This window comes from Hypanus sabinus, chromosome 9, assembly GCF_030144855.1.
Source record: "Hypanus sabinus isolate sHypSab1 chromosome 9, sHypSab1.hap1, whole genome shotgun sequence".
Taxonomy (NCBI): domain Eukaryota; kingdom Metazoa; phylum Chordata; class Chondrichthyes; order Myliobatiformes; family Dasyatidae; genus Hypanus; species Hypanus sabinus.
The window spans coordinates 153,993,158-154,011,197 of NC_082714.1; the positions used below are offsets into that span (position 1 = coordinate 153,993,158).

At 46.0% G+C, this 18,040-nt stretch overlaps 1 protein-coding gene across 3 annotated transcripts in view; it reads right to left on the reverse strand.

Moving 5' to 3' along the window:
• Nucleotides 1-18,040, reverse strand: part of ppp1r16b (protein phosphatase 1, regulatory subunit 16B) — a 226,875-nt gene that overhangs the window by 44,369 nt on the left and 164,466 nt on the right. For all 3 annotated transcript variants that reach the window (XM_059980832.1, XM_059980834.1, XM_059980833.1), the window contains exons 4-5: nt 13,353-13,498; nt 8,813-8,916 (exon numbers count right to left, since the gene is read on the reverse strand). In XM_059980832.1, the coding sequence (XP_059836815.1) occupies nt 8,813-8,916; nt 13,353-13,498 (250 nt within the window). The remainder of the gene's footprint in view (nt 1-8,812; nt 8,917-13,352; nt 13,499-18,040) is intronic.

An 18,040-nucleotide genomic window follows, 5' to 3' on the forward strand; every position in this document is an offset into this window, starting at 1 on the left:
TATCCATTATTTAACCTCAAAAGGCAGATAATCACATTGCTATTTCAGAGATTGATGTGGAAATTCTCTGCCATAAATGCTACAAACAGTGGCTACACTTTAAAAGTAATTTGTCTTAAAACGTTTTAGTTGTCCTGAATGATGTGAAAAGCACCACTTAAGTACAAGTCATTTTCATCCTCCACTTCCACTCAAAGAATTCACAGCAATGTGTCAAAGTTATATCAGATCCTGTGTTTTGATATAATTTTCGGCAATGCTTTGTCCCCTAACCCAATAATATTTATTACTTTGAGTTTAACTTCCGTGGAAGGCAACTCAGCATCAGTATCAGGTTTTGCATTAGCACTTAATAAACACAATGTAGAAAGATCATTGACGTTTCCACTTCAGTATCCCAGATAAGCAAGCAGTTCACACAATCCACCAATTTGAGTAGAATTGATTTCTATCTATAATAGTTCACTTGTCAGAATGCAGAAACCAGTTTAAGTTATTTAGGGATACAGCAAGCAATCAGTCCATTTGGCCCTTTGAGCCACACCAACAAGCAATCCCCGGTTTACCCCTGATTTAACCCTCCCCTAATCATGGTCACAGGAAAGTACAGTACAGAAACAGACCATTTGACCAATCTAGTCCACGCTGAACCATTTAAACCTTCTACTCCTATGGATCTGCACCAGGACCCCAGCTACCCATACCCCCATCATCCACGTACCTATCCAAACTTCGCTTAAACTTTGAAACTGGGCTCACATGCACCACTCTCTCCGCACTCTCTCGACCCTCAGAGTGAAGACATTCCTCCTCATAATCCCTTTAAACTTTTCACCCTTACATCACAGGACAATTTACAATCTACTAACCAGCACGGCTTTGACCTGTGGGAGGAAACCAGAGGACCCAGAGGAAATGCACACATTCCACAGGGATGTACAGACTCCCTGCAGATATTGTCAGAAATTAACTCCGATCTCCAGCGCCACTGCACTAACCGCTATGCTGCCCTGGCACCCTAAAATGCGGCTGTGGGAGTGAGAGTGGAGGAAAATTTGTCTTTACTCTCTTACTATTTTCTTTATTCTCTGTCAGTTCCTTCAAAGTTACAAACTGCCCCGACTTGGCAATCCTTTACCAGCTCTTCTGTGATTATCATCACCATCATGTGCCGTGTCATATGGCATCATCATGTGCCATGTCATATGACATCATCATCATGTGCCATGTCATATGACATCATCATTATGTGCCATGTCATATGATGTAGGCAATCATGGTCTCATGACCAGGATTGTTCTTGCACAATATTTCTACAGAGGTGGTTTTGCATTGCCTTCTTCTTGACAAGATGGGTGACCCCAGCTATTATCAATACACTTCAGAGATTGTCTGCCTGGTGTCAGTGGTCGCATAACCAGGTTTTGTGATATGCACCGGCTGCTCATATGACCATCCTTCTGTGATACTGAGTCTAAAACACGGGACTGCTCACTTGACAGAGATGTGCGATTACCTTCACCAGAAGGTCTGCAGTGGCTCAGCACCACTTCGTATCACCACCAGCAACTAGGAATGGATGGGCCTTACCAGCAAGAGGACAGCACAGTACATAGCGGTTAGCACATCTCTTTGCAGGACCAGCATCACCTAGTAGGGTCCGACTCCCACCGCTGACCGTAAGGAGTTTGTGCGTTTCGCCTGCGAGCTCTGGTTTCCTCCCACAGTCACTAGGGTTAGGGTTAGTGACTTGTGGGCATTCTACGTTGGTGCTGGAGGTGTGGCAACACTTGCAGCTCCCCTCAGCACATCTTCGGCCCTTGGCGCAAATGATGCATCTCACTACACGTTTCAATTTATCAATGTATGTAATAAAGCTAATCTTCTAAATAAGATCATTTTTTAATCTTCAAGATGTGGCTCCCAGATGTTTTTTTTCTTTATTTATTCACTTTTACCCCCGAGACCACTCTAGCGTAAGTGACTCGAGACGAAGCACATCCAGTTGAACATGAGGAGGCAAAAGCAGCCCAGTTGCCCATTCTAATCTCTATTTACTGCTTTCTGCCAGGAAAGGCACAACAGCAGTGCAGCCTTTAATGCTTCAACCGCACTGCTCCTGCAGCCCAAGTTGAATCCTGACCTGTCTGGGTGAGTTTGCACTCTGACTTGGCGACAGCTGTGTAGGGATGGGGTTCATATTCTGGAGATGGAGAGAACGACCAGAAGGCAGCAGAGGAGAGCCAGGAGAAATGCAGCAATGGTTGGCATCACTGCCACCACCACTACCACATATACATGTCCCACCTGCAACAGAGCTTGTGGGTCCAGGATAGGACTGTATAGTCATCAAAGATCTCATCGTTAAAGGGGTGGATGTCGTCATCGGATTCTGACGGACAACTGAAGAAGCTGCACTCTGGTCCTCTGCACGGATTTGTGCCAGGTGCTCCAGTCTCCTCCCACATTCCAACACGCTATCAAATTATTTCTATTTGTTTTGAGATCTAGCGCAGAACTGGCCTTTCTGGCCCAACGAGCCGCACCGCCCAGTAACCCGCCTATTTAACCCTAGCATACTTACAGCACAATTTATCTAACCAATGACCCTAATCTTTGGACTGTGGGAAGAAACTGGAGCAGCCGGAGGAATCCCAGGTAGTCCGGGGGGAACCTCTTCGCTCAGAGGGTTGTGAGAATGTGGGATGAGCTGCCAGCGCAAGTGGTGCTTGCAAACTCAACTTCAACATTTAAGAGACACAAAATGCTGGTGGAACAGAGCCGGCCGGGCAGCATCTATAGGAAGAAGGGTCTCAGCCCGAAACGTCGACAGTGTTTCTTCCTATAGATGCTGCCTGGCCTGCTCTGTTCCACCAGCATTTTGTGTGCGTTGCTTGAATTTCCAGCATCTGCAGACTTCCTCGTGTTTGCGTTTTTAAATTCGACATTTAAGAGAAGTTTGGATAGGTATATGGATGGTTGGGATATGGAGGGCTATGGTCCCGGAGCAGGCTGGTGGGAGTGGACAGTTCAAATGGTTCAGCACGGACTAGATGGGCCAAAGGGCCTGTTTCTGTGGCTGTATTTTTCTATGACTCTATAGTATACAAACTCCTTACAGACAATGCCGGAATTGAACTCTGAACTCCAAGCACCTGAAGCTGTAACAGCTAACCACTGTGTGACCAGCAGAATGGGCAATCCAGGGGCATGGGAACAATGAAGATGAAACTTCAGCGGGAAACAGATGGAGTAACAGGACTGATGGAAATGCTTCAAGAACAAGGATAGAATCGATCGGCCAAATAGTCTCTTTTAAATAAAATGAGCATGAACACCAGCATATGTTTACAATGTAAACAGTTTTATAAAAAGTAGCTCAAAGAGTTTACAGTGCAGTGACAGGGGGTAATAGACTGGGCAGTGGGGGGTGATAACTATAATCGTTGATAAGACTACATTTCAAAACAAAATGCATCATTGACTGTGAAGTGCTTAGAAAACCATGAGATTGTGAAAGATACTATTTAAATATATTCTTTCTATTCACAGACAAATCACAGTTAAAAATATTTCTATTTACTTGCACAACTTGCAACTGACTTCTTTAGCATTTTATTTTGTGAGCTCCCACGCTGTTAGAAGCCCCAACTTTCCATCAAATCCACACCATGTCTACTCTTTTAAACCAGATCCCATGGTGCTATTTCAAGAAAGCACAAGGGAGTTATGCACAGAATTGAGGCCAATGCTTAACCTTCAATCAACGCAACTCAAACACATAATCACGTTGATGCTTTTTCGGGAGCTTGCTATGCAGCACTTGGCTGCCACACTTCCTACAATGATGGCAATTCAAAAATACACGAAATGCTGGAGGAACTCAGCAAGTCAGGTAGCATCTATGGAGGGAAATAAACAACTGACACTTCAGGCCGAAACGCTCCAACAGGACTGGAAGAAAAAGGGGGCTACTCAAGATTTCCAGCATCTGCAGAAGCTCTTGTATTTATAATTCAAAAATGCTACATTCAGACATCCTGTACTCATACAAATGCAAGAATTGTTATCAATACAAGCCAGATTAGCTGGAGTCAGGACTTTGTGCTTTGGCTCTTGGCTGAGTTATCCATGTCAAACAGGTCAAAGGGTAAAGGCCAGACTAAGCGTGATCCACTGGTCCTCCAGGTTCAGGGATTCAGCTCAGGGCCAACAACCTTGACTGGTTAAAAATAAATTGTTACCGACACAGCAATGAAGAATCCTTCATTGACAGAGATGGAGGATCTTCATTGCTGCCCTAAACTCCAGCAGTGTTACTGGGCAGTAAGGTAAGAAGAATCCTAGGCTGTGACACATTAACCGTATTAATGTAAAATATTTGGGCGATATTGGAACTGCAACTCGTTTATTATTGTCACATGTACTGAGGTACTTTGAAAGGTTTGTCTTGCATCCTGTTCATACAAATCAAATCACTACACAGTGATTTAGGGTGGTAAAAGGAAAACAACGACAGAGTGCAGAATGCGGTCCTGATGAAGGGTCTCAGTGTGAAGTGTTGACTGTTTATTCCCCTCCTTTGATGCTGCCTGACCTGCTGACCAGCAGACTGCCTGCGTTGCAGAATAAAGTTTAACAGCTGCAGAGGACGTTTAGTGCAGCTATACAACGAGGCCTGAATTCATAACAAGGTAGATGGTGAGGTCTGATTGTTCTCTAGTACAATTCAATAGTCTTATGACAGCAGGGTAAAAGCTGTTGTTCAGCCAGATGGTACACACGTACAGGCTTTTGTATCTTCTACTCGATGGGAGAGACGTGCAGGGTGAGTGTGGTCTTTGATAATGCCGGCTGCTTTATCAAGGTAGCAAGAAGCACAGACAGAGTCCAAAGAGGGGAGGCTGGTTTCCATGGTGTGCTGAACTGTACCCCCAGCTCTCTGCAGTTCCTTGTGCTCACAGGTCGAGCAGTTGCCGTAAAAAGCTGTGATGCATCAGGTTAGGATGCTTCCTGAGGTACAACGGTAAACGACAGTAAAGGTCTCGATGGGTCCAAAAGGAGCTGATTCTGAAGGAGTTCCTGCCACAGACGGGCTGTTTCCTGATGTTATGTTTTGTAACTTCAAAACATTAAACTAATTCAAAGGAAGATATGGGAATCCGCAAATGTGGGGCGGGTCTAACTTCATGTTTACTTTAAATGATGCACGCACATGTCACATGGTAGCGTGATGATGTATGTAATTCATGTATTTATACATATAACCTGTAATGAATTATTTAAACAAACAAGAGTGCAGAATATTAAAAAATACACACACACACGATTACTGAACTATTACTTAAATACTAAATACACAACATCTGACAAACTCTGGCAAAAAAAACAGCTTAAAAACATTAGAGAAGGTTTAAAAATTTTAGTGATCCCAGGCAAATGCAATAAAACATGGGCTGGTTTGTAGAAAGGCCTGTACTTGCAGATATTCCTTCCAATTCAATGAGATCCCCACACTTGATACAATAAAGTCTGGAGCAGAGAGGCAAAAGTCATTCTTCATAAACAATTGGGAGGTATAGGATTACAAGTCCAGCCAGTCCCATTGATCTGGAATTGCTGGAATGTTCATTCCAATCCTCATCACACAATCTTTTTCTGAAAATATATATTTTTAAAAAGCTTGTATTTTTAAATTATTGCGAATACCTCAATTTACAAGACCATTAGACCATAAGATATAGTAGGAGAATTAGGCCATTTGACCCTCCGAGTCTCCTCCACCATTTCATCATGGCTGATCCAATTTTCCTCTTAGCCCCAATCTCCTGCCTTTTTCCTGTATCCCTTCATGCCCTGATCAATCAATAACCTATCAACCTCTGCCTTAAATATTCTTAAATACTTGGCTTCCACAGCTGCCTGTGGCAAAGAATTCGAAAGATTCACCACTCTCTGCCTAAAGAAATTCCTCATCATCTCCATTCTAAAAGAACTTCCCACTATTCTGAGGCTGTGTCCTCTGGTCTGAGATATTCCCACCATAGGAAACATCCTCTCCACATCCACTCTATCAAGGCCTAGCATCATTCAATGGGTTTCAATGAGGCCACCCCTCGTTCTACTGAATTCTCATGAATACAGGTCCAGAGCCATCAAATGCTCTTCATACTGTAATGACAAGCCATTTAATCCTGGAATCATTTGTGCGACCCTCCTTTGAACTCCCTCCAGTTTCAGCACATCCTCTCTAAGATGAGGGGCCCAAAACTGCCCACAATACTCCAAGTGAGGCCTCACCAATTGTGGTGAACTATGTGCCTGTCTGGACACGCCCCCTGCTGACTGCTCCTGTGGCTCCTCCCACAGACCCCTGTATAAAGGCGATCTGAGGCCTGACGCTCGGCCTCAGTCTCCAGGACATAGTATGATGGACACTCACTCCTGGTTCCTTCTTCCAGTCAATAAAAGCCGATATCTCGCCTTACGTCTCAGTGTGAGTTATTGATGGTGCATCACCAATGCTTTATAAAATCTCAACATTACATCCTTGCTTTTATATTCTAGTCCTCTTGAAATGAACGCTAACGTTGCATTTCCCTTCCTCACCATTGACTCAACCTGCAAATTAACCTTCAGGGAATCCTCAACAAAGGCTCCCAAGTCCCTTTGCACCTCAGTTTTTTATATTTTCTTTTCATTTAGAAAATAGTCAACCCTTTCATTTCTTCTGCCGAAGTGCATGACCAGACACTTCCCAACACTGTATTCCATCTGCCACTTCTTTGTCAATTCTCCTAATCTGTCCAAGTCCTTCTGTAGCCTGTCTACTTCCTCAAAACTACTGCCCCTCCATCTATGTTCATACCATCTGCAAACTTTGCAACAAAGTCATCAATTGCATCATCCAAATCATTGACATATGATGTAAACAGAATCGGTCCCAACACGGACCCCTGTGGAACACCACTAGTCACCGGCAGCCAGTCAAAAAAGACTCCCTTTATTCCCACTCTTTGCCTCCTGCCAGTCAGCCACTGCTTTATCCATGCTAGAATCTTTCCTGTAATACCATGGGCTTGTAGCTGGTTAAGCTGCCTCATGTGTGGTAAAGGCCTTCTGAAAATCGAAATACACAAAATAAACCCATTCTCCTTTGTCAATACTGCTTGTTATTTCTTCGAAGAATTCCAACAGATTTGTCAGGCAAGATCGTCCCTTGCAGAAACCATGCTGACTATGGCTTATTGTATCATGTGCCTCTAAGTACCCTGAGACCTCATCCTTCATAAATTGACTCCAATATCAGTTCAGAGTAACTGGTTTCCTTTCTTCAGCCTCTCTCCCTTCTTGAAGAGTGGAGTGACATTTGCAAATTTCCAGTCTTCCGGAACCATTCCAAAATCTAGTGATTCTTGAAAGATCAGTATCAATGCCTCCACAATCTCTTCAGCCACTCTTTCAGAACTCTGGGTCGTATACCATCTGGTCCAGGTGACTTATCTACCTTCAGACCTTTCAGTTTCCCAAGAACCTTTTCTGTAGCTATGGTAACTTCACTCACTTCACGCCCCAAACATCTGGAACTTCCACCATACAGCTAGTGTCTTCCACAGTGAAGACTGATGCAAAATACTTATTCAGTTCATCTGTCATTTTGTTGTCCCCCACTCCTACCTCTCCGGCATCGTTTTCCAGTGGTCCGACATCCACTCTCACCTCTCCTTTACACTTTATGTATCTGAAGAAACTTTTGGTATTCTCTTTAATACTATTAGCTGGCTTACTTTCATATTCTGTTTTCATCTTCTTAATGACTTTTTAGCTGTTGTCTGTTGGTATTTGAAAGCTTCCCAATCCTCTCACTCCCCACTAATTTTTGCTCTATTATATGCCCTCTCTTTGGCTTTTAGGTTGGCTTTGACTTCTCTTGTTAACCATGGTTGTGTCATCTTTTACTCTAGAATACTATTTCTCTGGGATGTATATATACTGTGCATTCTGAATTGTTTCCTGAAATTTCAGCCATTGCTGCTCTGCTGTCATCCCTGCCGGTGTTCTTTTCTGATCAATTCTGGCCAACTCCATGTAGATGAAACTCAATTTGTACAATGAAAGTTGGCATCTCTCCCAGATGCCTTAACTGTTGCATGCAATACCTGGACTCTATTCCCTTGTATATTGCCCATTTCCTTTGCCTTCTTCACTTTCCATTCCCCTTGCTCGGGATGTGGATGAGAATGGGCAGGGCAGCATTCACTTGTCACTGCCTGAAAAGCGTGGTGGAGTTGCTCTCGTTAAGTGTACGTTCCATCACAGGCACAACCCACGCCAACATCAAGGAGAGGTGGTGCATTGCAAAGGTGACATCCGTCACCAAGGACCCTCATCCTCTGGGACATGCCCGCTTCTCGTTGCCAACATCAGAGAGGAGGTACATGACCCCGAAGGCCCACACTCAATGATTCACAAACAGCTTCTCCTCTTCCACGATCAGATTTCTGATCATTCTATGATCTCACAAACACTGCCTCATTATTCCTTTCTTTTGCATTTTTTCTGTATTTTTGTATAGTAATTTCACTTGTACTGATGCCGTAAAGCAGCAAATTTCGTGACCGTCTCACCAAGCGTCTGCCAGAGTCTTGCGTATTTCTGAGAGACCACAGATGTTGGAGCCTGGAGCAACACACACAAAATGCTGGAGGAACTCAGGGGGCCGGGCAGCGTCCATGGAGGGAAATGGGCAGTCTACGATTCAAGTGGAGACCCTTCATCTGGACTCAAACTGAACCAGCCCGATGCACCTTACCCTGATTAACCATTGCCGTCTCAATGAGCTCCAGCGTCTGATCATCGTCGCACAGATCGTAGGGCATGTTCCCGTCCGCATTGAGTGCCAACAGGTCTGCTCCCCTGTAATGAAATGAGTAGGTCACACTGAGTTAACTCTTTAATTAGAAAACATCAAAACTTTAAAAAATATGTGCTGGAAGAACTCAGCAGGTCAGGCAGCATCTACGGAATTCAGGAGCGACAAGGGGAAGGTGCCAGCAGAAATTGGGGTGGAGGTGGGGGGTGGAAGAAGGAAGAAAGCAGGTGGGTGGAAGAGTCAGGGGTTGGAGAAGAAGGAATCTGATAGGGGAGAAGAACAAACCTTCAGAGAAAGGGAAGGAGGAGTCGGACCCAGGAGGTGAAAAGAGGTAAAAGGTCAAAGTGGGGAATTGAGAGTTGGGAGGTGATGGTTGGAAATATAGCCTCCATTTGAGACAGTGGCAAACCAGCTGCCCCTTTCTCATTCCCATTCCAACATGTCAGTCCATGGCCACCTCTACTGCCGCAATGTCCTCAGGTTTGGGAAGCAACAGCTCATATTCCATCTGGCTAGCCTCTCAACTGACAGCCTAAACATTAATTTCTCTAACTTCTGGAAATTTCTTCCCACTGCTCCTTCTTCTCTTTTGCATTCCCCATTCTGGCTCCCCTCTTATCCCTTCTTTCCTCTTTACCTGCCCACCACTTCCTCCGGTACCCCTCCTCCTTCCCTTTCTCCAGTGGTCAACTCTGCTCTGTCAGATTTATTTTTCTTCAGCCCTTTAACTTTTCCACTAATCATCTTCCAGCTTCTTACTTCATCCCCTCCCCCATCCCCACCCCCTACTTTGCCCCTCACTTGGTTGCACCTATCACCTGCCAGCTTGTTACACCTTCCCCTCCCCCTTCTGACTTCTTCTATCTTCATTTCAGGTCCTGATGAAGGACATTGTCCTAAACTTTATTCTTCTCCACAGATGTTGTCTGACTTGCTGAGATCCTCCAGCATTTTGTGTGTGTTACTCTGAATTTCCAGCATCTGCTGAATCTCTTGTGTTTATGCCTGCTTCTCTTTATTCTTTCAGAAACAAGAGAAAATCTGCAGAAGCTGGAAATCCAATCAACACACACAAAATGCTGGAGGAACTCAGAAGGCCAGGCAGCATTGATGGAAAAGAGTACAGTTGACATTCAGGCCGACCCTTCAGCAGGCTGGAGAAAAAGAGACCAGGAGTCAGAGTTAGAAGGTGAGGGGAGGGGAGGGGAGGAAGAAACACAAGGTGAGAGGTGAAACTGGGGGGGGGGAGGGGTGAAGTGAAGAGCTGGTAAGTTTATTTGTGAAAGAGATACAGAGCTGGAAAAGGGGGATCTAATGGGAGAGGACAGAAGGCTATGGAAGAAAGAAGACGGGAAGAGAGATGGGCAGGCTAGGCGATAAGGAGAGAGAGCAGGGAAAGGGGATGGGGAATGGTGAAGGAGAAGGGAGAAGTGGGGGGGGGGGGGGTCATTATCGGAAGTTCAAGAAATCGATGTTCATGCCATCAGGTTGCAGGCTACCCAGTCAGAATATAAGGCGTTGCTCCTCCAACCTGAATGTGGCCTCTTCGTGACAGTAGAGGAGACCATGGATTGACATGTTGGAATGGGAATGGGAAGTGGAATTAAAATAGGTGGCCACTGGGAGATCCCGCTTTTCCTGGTGGACATCATATGTGCTCAGTGAAGTGGTTCCCCCAATCTACATCAGGTCTCATTGAGATACCAGAAAGCACACTGGGAACACTGGACACAGTACATGACCCCAACGGACTTAGAGGTGAATTGTCAGCTCACAGGAAGGACTGTTTGTGGCCCTGAATGATAGTAAGGGAGGAGGTGTTAGGCATTGGCTCTGCTTGCAAGGTTAACTGCCAGGAGGGAGATCAGTGGGGAGTGATGAATGGACAAGAGAGTCGTGTAGGGAGCGATCCCTACGGAAACCAAAAAGTGGGGGGTGGGGGGGAGGGAAAGATGTGCTTGGTGGTGGGTTCCCATTGGAAATGGCGGAAGTTACGGAGAATTACGTGCTGGACGCAGAGGCTGGTGGGATGGTAGGTTTACTCTTTATTTATTTGTTCTAGTTATTTCAACACTTCACCTCACCCCTATGAAAATAATACCCTCGTGCTGTATAGGAACATACGGCAGCCGCACTAAACAAAGGAACCAGCAACTATGTTGATCAAATCAGTGACTGTGAAGATAAAATTATTTGATTGAGGCCCAATGTTTCGGATAATTTCCCCACTGAGGGAACGTTGAAGGGAAGTGGGGGTTCATTCCCTTGGCAGCTGCAGGTTAGTAGGAAGCATCACCACTGGGGCACACTAATTAGTGAGTTACCACAGCATTGAGGATCTTTATGTGAGAAGCCTGAAAGGTTGAGGACGAGTTGTCATGTCTGGAGATAGACACCCAAAGGTCAGGTCTGCGCGCCTGAGCACAAACAGGAGGTTGGAGGCCTGATGACGGCAAATTTGAGAGGGCGAGGCCTAGGATGTAGACTCAGAGGCATTCTCTGTAGGGGTTGGAGGCCTATGTGTGTGAGAGGATGGGAGGGCGGGAAAGGGGATTTTTGCGGCTGTTCTGTTATTGTTGCTGCTTGTATTGTTGTTGTATTGTTGTTCTGTTGAACACTGTCGGCATGCTACTTTGGCACCTGAATGTGTGGTGACACTCGTGGGCTGCCCCCAGCACGTCCTTAGGGTTGTGCTGGTTGCTAATGCAAATGCCACATTTCACTGTGTGACTCGATGTAAAAGTGATGAATAAATCTGAATCCTGCAACACAGACGAAGTGCTGAAGGGAGACAGCAGGCCAGGCAGCATCGATGGCAAAGAGTGAACAGCGGTCGTTCCGGGCTGAGACCCTTCATCAGGACAAATCTGAATCCTATCTGTTCAAACTTATACAGTGCCTGTAAAAATTATTCAGACCCCCCCACCCCCCGTGGAAGTTTTCGTGGTTTATTGTTTTACGTTGAATCACACTGGATTTAATTTGGCTTTTTTGTCACTGATCAACAGAAAACACTCTTGTGTCAAAGTGAAAACAAATTGGTCTAAATTTATTACAATTATTAAACACAAAATAATTGATTGCATAATTGCTCACCCCTTTCAAGTCAGTATTTAGTAGATGCACCTTTGGTAGTAATTACAGCCTCGAGTCTGTGTGGATAGCTCACTATCAGTTTTGCATATCTGGACACCGCAATTTTTCCCCATTTTTCTTTACAAAACTGCTGCTTTGTAAAGCTCTGTCAGATTGGACGATGATCGTGAATGAGCAGCCTTTTCAAGCCAGCCACAAATTCTCAATTGGACTGAGGTCTGGACTCTGACTTGGCCACTTCAGGATATTAGCTTTGTTGTTTTTAAGCCATTCCTGTGTAGCTTTGGCTTTAAGGTCGGGGTCATTGTCTTGCTGGAAAACAAATCTCCAAAGTTGCAGTTCTCTTTGCAGACTGCATCAGGTTTTCCTCCAGGATTTCCCCGTATTTTGCTGCATTCGCTTTACCCTCTACCTTCACAGGCCTTCCGGGGCCTGCTGCAGTGAAACATCCCCACAGCATGGTGCAGCCACCAACCATGCTTCACAGTAGGGACGGTGTGTTTCTGGTGTTTAGTCTGATGCTCAATTTTGGTTTCAATGGAACTTTCTTCCAGCTGACTTCAGAGTCTCCCACATGCCCTCTGGCAAACTCTAGCTGAGATTTCATTGGAGTTTTTTTTTCAACAGCGGCTTTCTCTGCTACTCTCCCATAAAGCTGTGACTGGTGAGGCACCCAGGCAACAGTTGTATGCGCAGCCTCTCCCATCTCAGCTACAGAAGATTGTAACTCTTCCAGAGTTGTGATAGATCTCTTGGCAGCCTCCTTCACTAATCCCCTTCTAGCACGGTCTCTCAGTTTTTGAGGACTGGCAGCTCTAGGCAGCTTTACAGCTGTGCCATACTCTTTCCCTTTCTTCTTGATTGACTTAACTGTACTCCAAGGAACATTCAGTGACTTGTAAATTTTCTTGTATCCATCTCCTGACTTGCTTTTCAATAACCTTTTTTGCGGAGTTGCTTGAAATGTTCTTTTGTCTTCATGGTGTAGTTTTGCCAGGATACTGACTCACCAGCAGCTGGACCCTCCAGATACAGGTGTATTTTACTACAATCAATTGAAACACCTTCACTGCACACTGGTGATCTCCATTTAACTAATCACATGACTTCTAAAACCATTTGGGGGCACCAGTAATGATTTGGCATGTCATATTAGAGGGGGTGTATACTTATGCAATCAATTATTTTGAATTTTATATTTGTAATTAATTTAAATCACTTAGTAGAAATCTACTGTGATTCAATGATGTAAAACAATAAAACATGAAAACTTCCGGGGGGGGGGGGTGAATACGTCTTATAGACACTGTATCATTCAGCACAGAAATAATCAGCCAAATTGCAGTGCCAGGATATAATAAGAACCGGGATGAAAGGAACTGACCGTTCTATAAGGAGCTTCACCAGGTTGGTGTGTCGACACGTTGCTGCGGCGTGCAGGGGAGTCCACAGCTCGTTGTCTGTTGCATCTACATTGGTCCCATGGTCTAAAAGCAGCTTCACCATCTCTTCAAAGTTATCAATGCAAGACTGAAAGGGAATTGCAAAGAGAAAAAGAATGAGAACATTTTGTTGGAAACAAAAAATAAATCCCTGCCATACAGCTTATTCAAGCATGAACTTGGCCAATGTTAGCAAGGCAGATTATACCATTTGTTCATTACGTGCTGTGCTGTGCTGTGTGATGTGGGTGATCGTGGTCTTTCCATGACCATGATTGTTCTTGGCAAATTTTTTTACAGAAGTGGTTTGCTATTGCCTTCTTCTGGGCAATGTCTTTACAAGACAGGTGACCCCAGCCATTATCAATTCTGTTCAGAGATTGTCCGCCTGGTGTTAGTGGACACACAACCAGGACTTATGATATACACCAGCTGCTCATGTGACCATCCACCACCTGCTCCCATGGCTTCACGTGACCCTGATCGGGGCGCTAAGCAGGTGCTGCACCTTGATAGAGATGAATCTGCACCCTGCCACTCCAAATCTTATAGTCCTTTTTATTTGGAGTATTGTGAGCAGTTTTGGACCTCTTGTCTAAGTTAGAATGTGCTGGCATTGGAGAGGGTCCGGAGGAGGTGCACGAGAATAATCCCAGGAATGATAGGGTTAACATATAAGGAGCATTTGATGACTCTAGGCCTGTACTTCCTGGCGTTTAGAAGAATGAAGGAGTGGGAAATTTCTTTGAAACCTATTGAATATTGGAGCGCTAGATAGAATGTATTGAGTAGATATTGACAGATGTATCCAATAATGGTGCAGACTAAGAAGAGCCTCAAAATAGACTGTAGACAGTAGGTGCAGGAGTAGGCCATTTGGCCCTTCGAGCCAGCACTGCCATTCACTGTGATCATGGCTGATCATACACAATCAGTACCCCGTTCCTGCCCTCTCCCCATATCCCTTGACCCCACTATCTATAAGAGCTCTATCTAACTCTCTCTTGAATGCATCCAGAGACTTGGCCTCCACCGCCTTCTGGGGCAGAGCATTCCACATATCCACCACTCTCTGGGTGAAAAAGTTTTTCCGCATCTCTGTTCTAAATGGCCTACCCCTTATTCTTAAACTGTGGCCTCTAGAGGACACTAGAAATACGAGGACATCTCTTTAGAAAAGAGATGAGGAGGAATTTCTTTAGCCAGAGGGTGGTGAATCTGTGGAACTGATTGCCACAGATGCCTGTGGAGGCCAAGTCAGTGGGTGTATTAAGGTGGAGACTGATAGGTTCTTAATTAGTAAGGCTGTCAAATGTTATGAATAGAAGGCAGGAGAATCATGTTGAGAGAGATAATAAATCAGTCAGGGTGGTGGGTACAGAAGACTCGATGGGCTGAGTGGCCTAATTCTGATCCTATGTCCTATGGCTTTATGCGCTTCGATGTTATGTTACAGTTAGGCTTTATTTTGTTTTAACAACAACTTGCAAACTAGCTCAGACAGCTCTGAGAACCAACATGCAAGAAAGGCCAGGATTAACATTGTGGATTTGACTCAGAAAGGCTGGTGCGAGAGAAGAGAATCAATCAGCATTATTCCTCTTGTGCCATTGCAACTAACTACCAGCTTTATTCGATTTAGCTCCCCAGCCTCCATGGTGGGATCTGACCCAGCCTCCAGATGCTATCACAAACAAGGACTGCCTTAGGGACTCCAGCTCCAGGTTCTTCCCTCGGGGTTTACTCTCGAAGCCTTCTCCACGAGTGGGTACAGCTGCAAGGCAGCAGAGTTTTGAGATCAGAGTTTTCCTTCTCCTAGATGAACTGCCAACCGCGGCTGTCGGAAGTGACTGGTTTTAAGGCCCCGGTGACCCACCTTTGCCCCTTCTCCTGTCAGTAGAAACGGTTCTGTTGGACTTCATGTAAGCCACACATGAAGGCAGGAACTCGACTTGGTTGTCAGAGGCTACTTGAGATGCACACCTTTGGGAGCATTTAATAGGTAGTGGGAACTGATCCCCACTACCACCCCCCAGCTCTAACAATCTTAAGGGGTACAGTCTGTGAAGCCAGTAAAAGGTTCTGGGTCAGTCTAAACCAGGGGTCGGCAACGTTTACCACTGAAAGAGCCAATATGGACCCATTTCCCACAGAAAAGAAAACACTGGGAGCCACAAAATGAAATAACACTGCATACAACGGGTTTTTTTTGCCTTTATGCTATGTATAAACAAACTATAATGTGTTGCATTTATGAAATTGATGAACTCCTGCAGAGAAAACGAAATTACATTTCTGCATGCAACAAAAACATTTTGAACTCCGAAAAAAAGACGTTGGGTTGAAGGTTACTCCGTAGGTAGCCTACCTTGGATCACCATAATCTTCAAATTTCGAATTACATTTCAAAAGCTAACAAACCACGGGGAGCCGCATCACAGAGATCAAAGAGCCGCATGTGGCTCTGGAGCCGCAGGTTGCCGACCTCTGGTCTAAACCAATGGCCACACCGGTATCCTCATTGAGGGCTATGTCTAATGTAATCCTGACCAGTTGCAGATCAAGCTACCATTTGCTTTTAGAAATAAAAGAAAGAAAAGAAAGAAAGATTAACTTTATTTGTCACATTTACATCAAAACATAGAGTGAAATGCATTAACGTTTGCATTAGCGACCATCGCAGTCTGAGTTGTGCTGGAGGCAACACACCATGCCACCATTCTTTCGATGCAAACATCAGAATCAGGTTTTACATCACTGACACACATTGTGAAGTTTGTTGTTTTGCAATACACAAAAGAACTATAAATTACTGTAAGAGATACATTAGAAAAGGAAATTAAATTAGTACAAAATGAGAGCAAAAGTAGCGAGGTAGTGTACATGGATTCACTGTCCATTCAGAAACCTGATGGCGGAGGGGAAGAAGCTGTCCTTTAAATTATGAGTGGGTATCTTCAGGCTCCTGTACCTCCATAGTACGCCCACAACTTACTAAGTCTAATTTGTACATCTTTGGAATGTGGAAGGAAACCAGAGCACCTGGACAAAATCCACGTGGTCACAAGAAGGAAGTGTAAACTCCTTACATACAGCAGTGGGAATTAAACCCCTGTGGCAACCCACTTCCTAGCACACTCGAACCGGCTCACAAATAGCCAGCGCGCCGGCACAAAGGCCAGTCCCAAAAGGGCGCCAAGTCTGCTTCACCAGCAAGGGGAAAAGCCTGCGCACGGGACAGGACTGTGAATATGTGCCCCCTACAGCATCCGCGCCCAGGGAGGGTGGGATCAGGAAGACTTTAAAGCAAGGCCGCGAAGTTCGAATAAAATCTCTTTTGTAACTGCAGTTCATCGACTACGTGTCGTTATTGCAGCGCTGCGTGTAGCACACCGCTACAATTGGTGACCCCGATGGCCCAAACGATATTTGGGCCGAAGATGAACGACGCCGCATCTGTTCATGCAGTTTCATTGAAACTGTCAAGCTTCTGGACGCTGCGACCTCACCTATGGTTCCAGCAAGCAGAAGTCCAATTCCACGTTCGGCAGATAACCTCAGAGGACACACGTTACTACTACGTGGTGAGCTCCCTCGACAGCCGCCCAGGTTGCGGAGTTCGTACAGTCTCCCCCAGCGGACGGCAAATACACGGAATTCAAAGGACTTTTGGACTCTCACGGCGCGAGCAAGCTGCCCGCTTACTGCACCTGGATGGCTTGGGAGTCAGACCGCCATCGGCTTTGATGAACGAGATGCTGTCTCTGGCTGGCGGACACACATCCTGCCTCATGCTTGAGCAGGCATTCCTGGAGCAGCTGCCTGAGGACATACGCCTGCTGCTGTCCGACGCGGATTTCAGCGACCCCCGGAAGGTGGCAGACCGGGCGGACTTGCTGTGGAAAGCCAAGAAGGTGAGTGGGGCGTCCATCGCACAGATCACCAGGCCACGCTCCCAGCAGCAGACCAGTCCAGGCCCGGCTGCAGAGCCCGCTAACCCCAGAGGTAGGGATGGGGAGCCCAATGAACAATGGTGCTTCTACCACCAGCGGTGGGGCGCAGAAGCCCGCCGCTGTAGCCCGCCCAGCAAGTTCCCGGGAAACGCCAGGGCCAGCCGCCACTGATGGCTACGGCAGCTGCCCATCGGGATAGCTTCCTGTATGTGTGGGACAAGCAGTCGGGATGCCACTTTTTGGTCGACACCGGAGCCGAGATCAGCGTCTTACCTCCAACAAGTTACGACACCAGCAACAGGGCACCGGGTCCCACCCTGAGGGCCGCGAACGGCAGCACAGTAAGGACCTACGGCACCCGTACCAGTTTGGCTCCAGCCAGTTCACGTGGGACTTCACACTGGCCGCCGTAGCCCAACCGCTCCTGGGCGCGGATTTTTTGCGAGCTCACAGCCTACTGGTCAACTTGCCCAGGAAGAGACTGGTCCACGCCGAGACCTTTCAAACGTTCTCCCTGGGTGAAGCCCAGTTGCCAGCCCCACACCTAGACTCCATCACGCTGTCGGACAATGACTTCACCAGGGTCCTGGTGGATTTCCCATCGGTTCTGGCACCGTAGTTCAAGGCAGCCATGCCCAGACATGGCGTAAAGCCCCACATCCCGACACGACCACCCC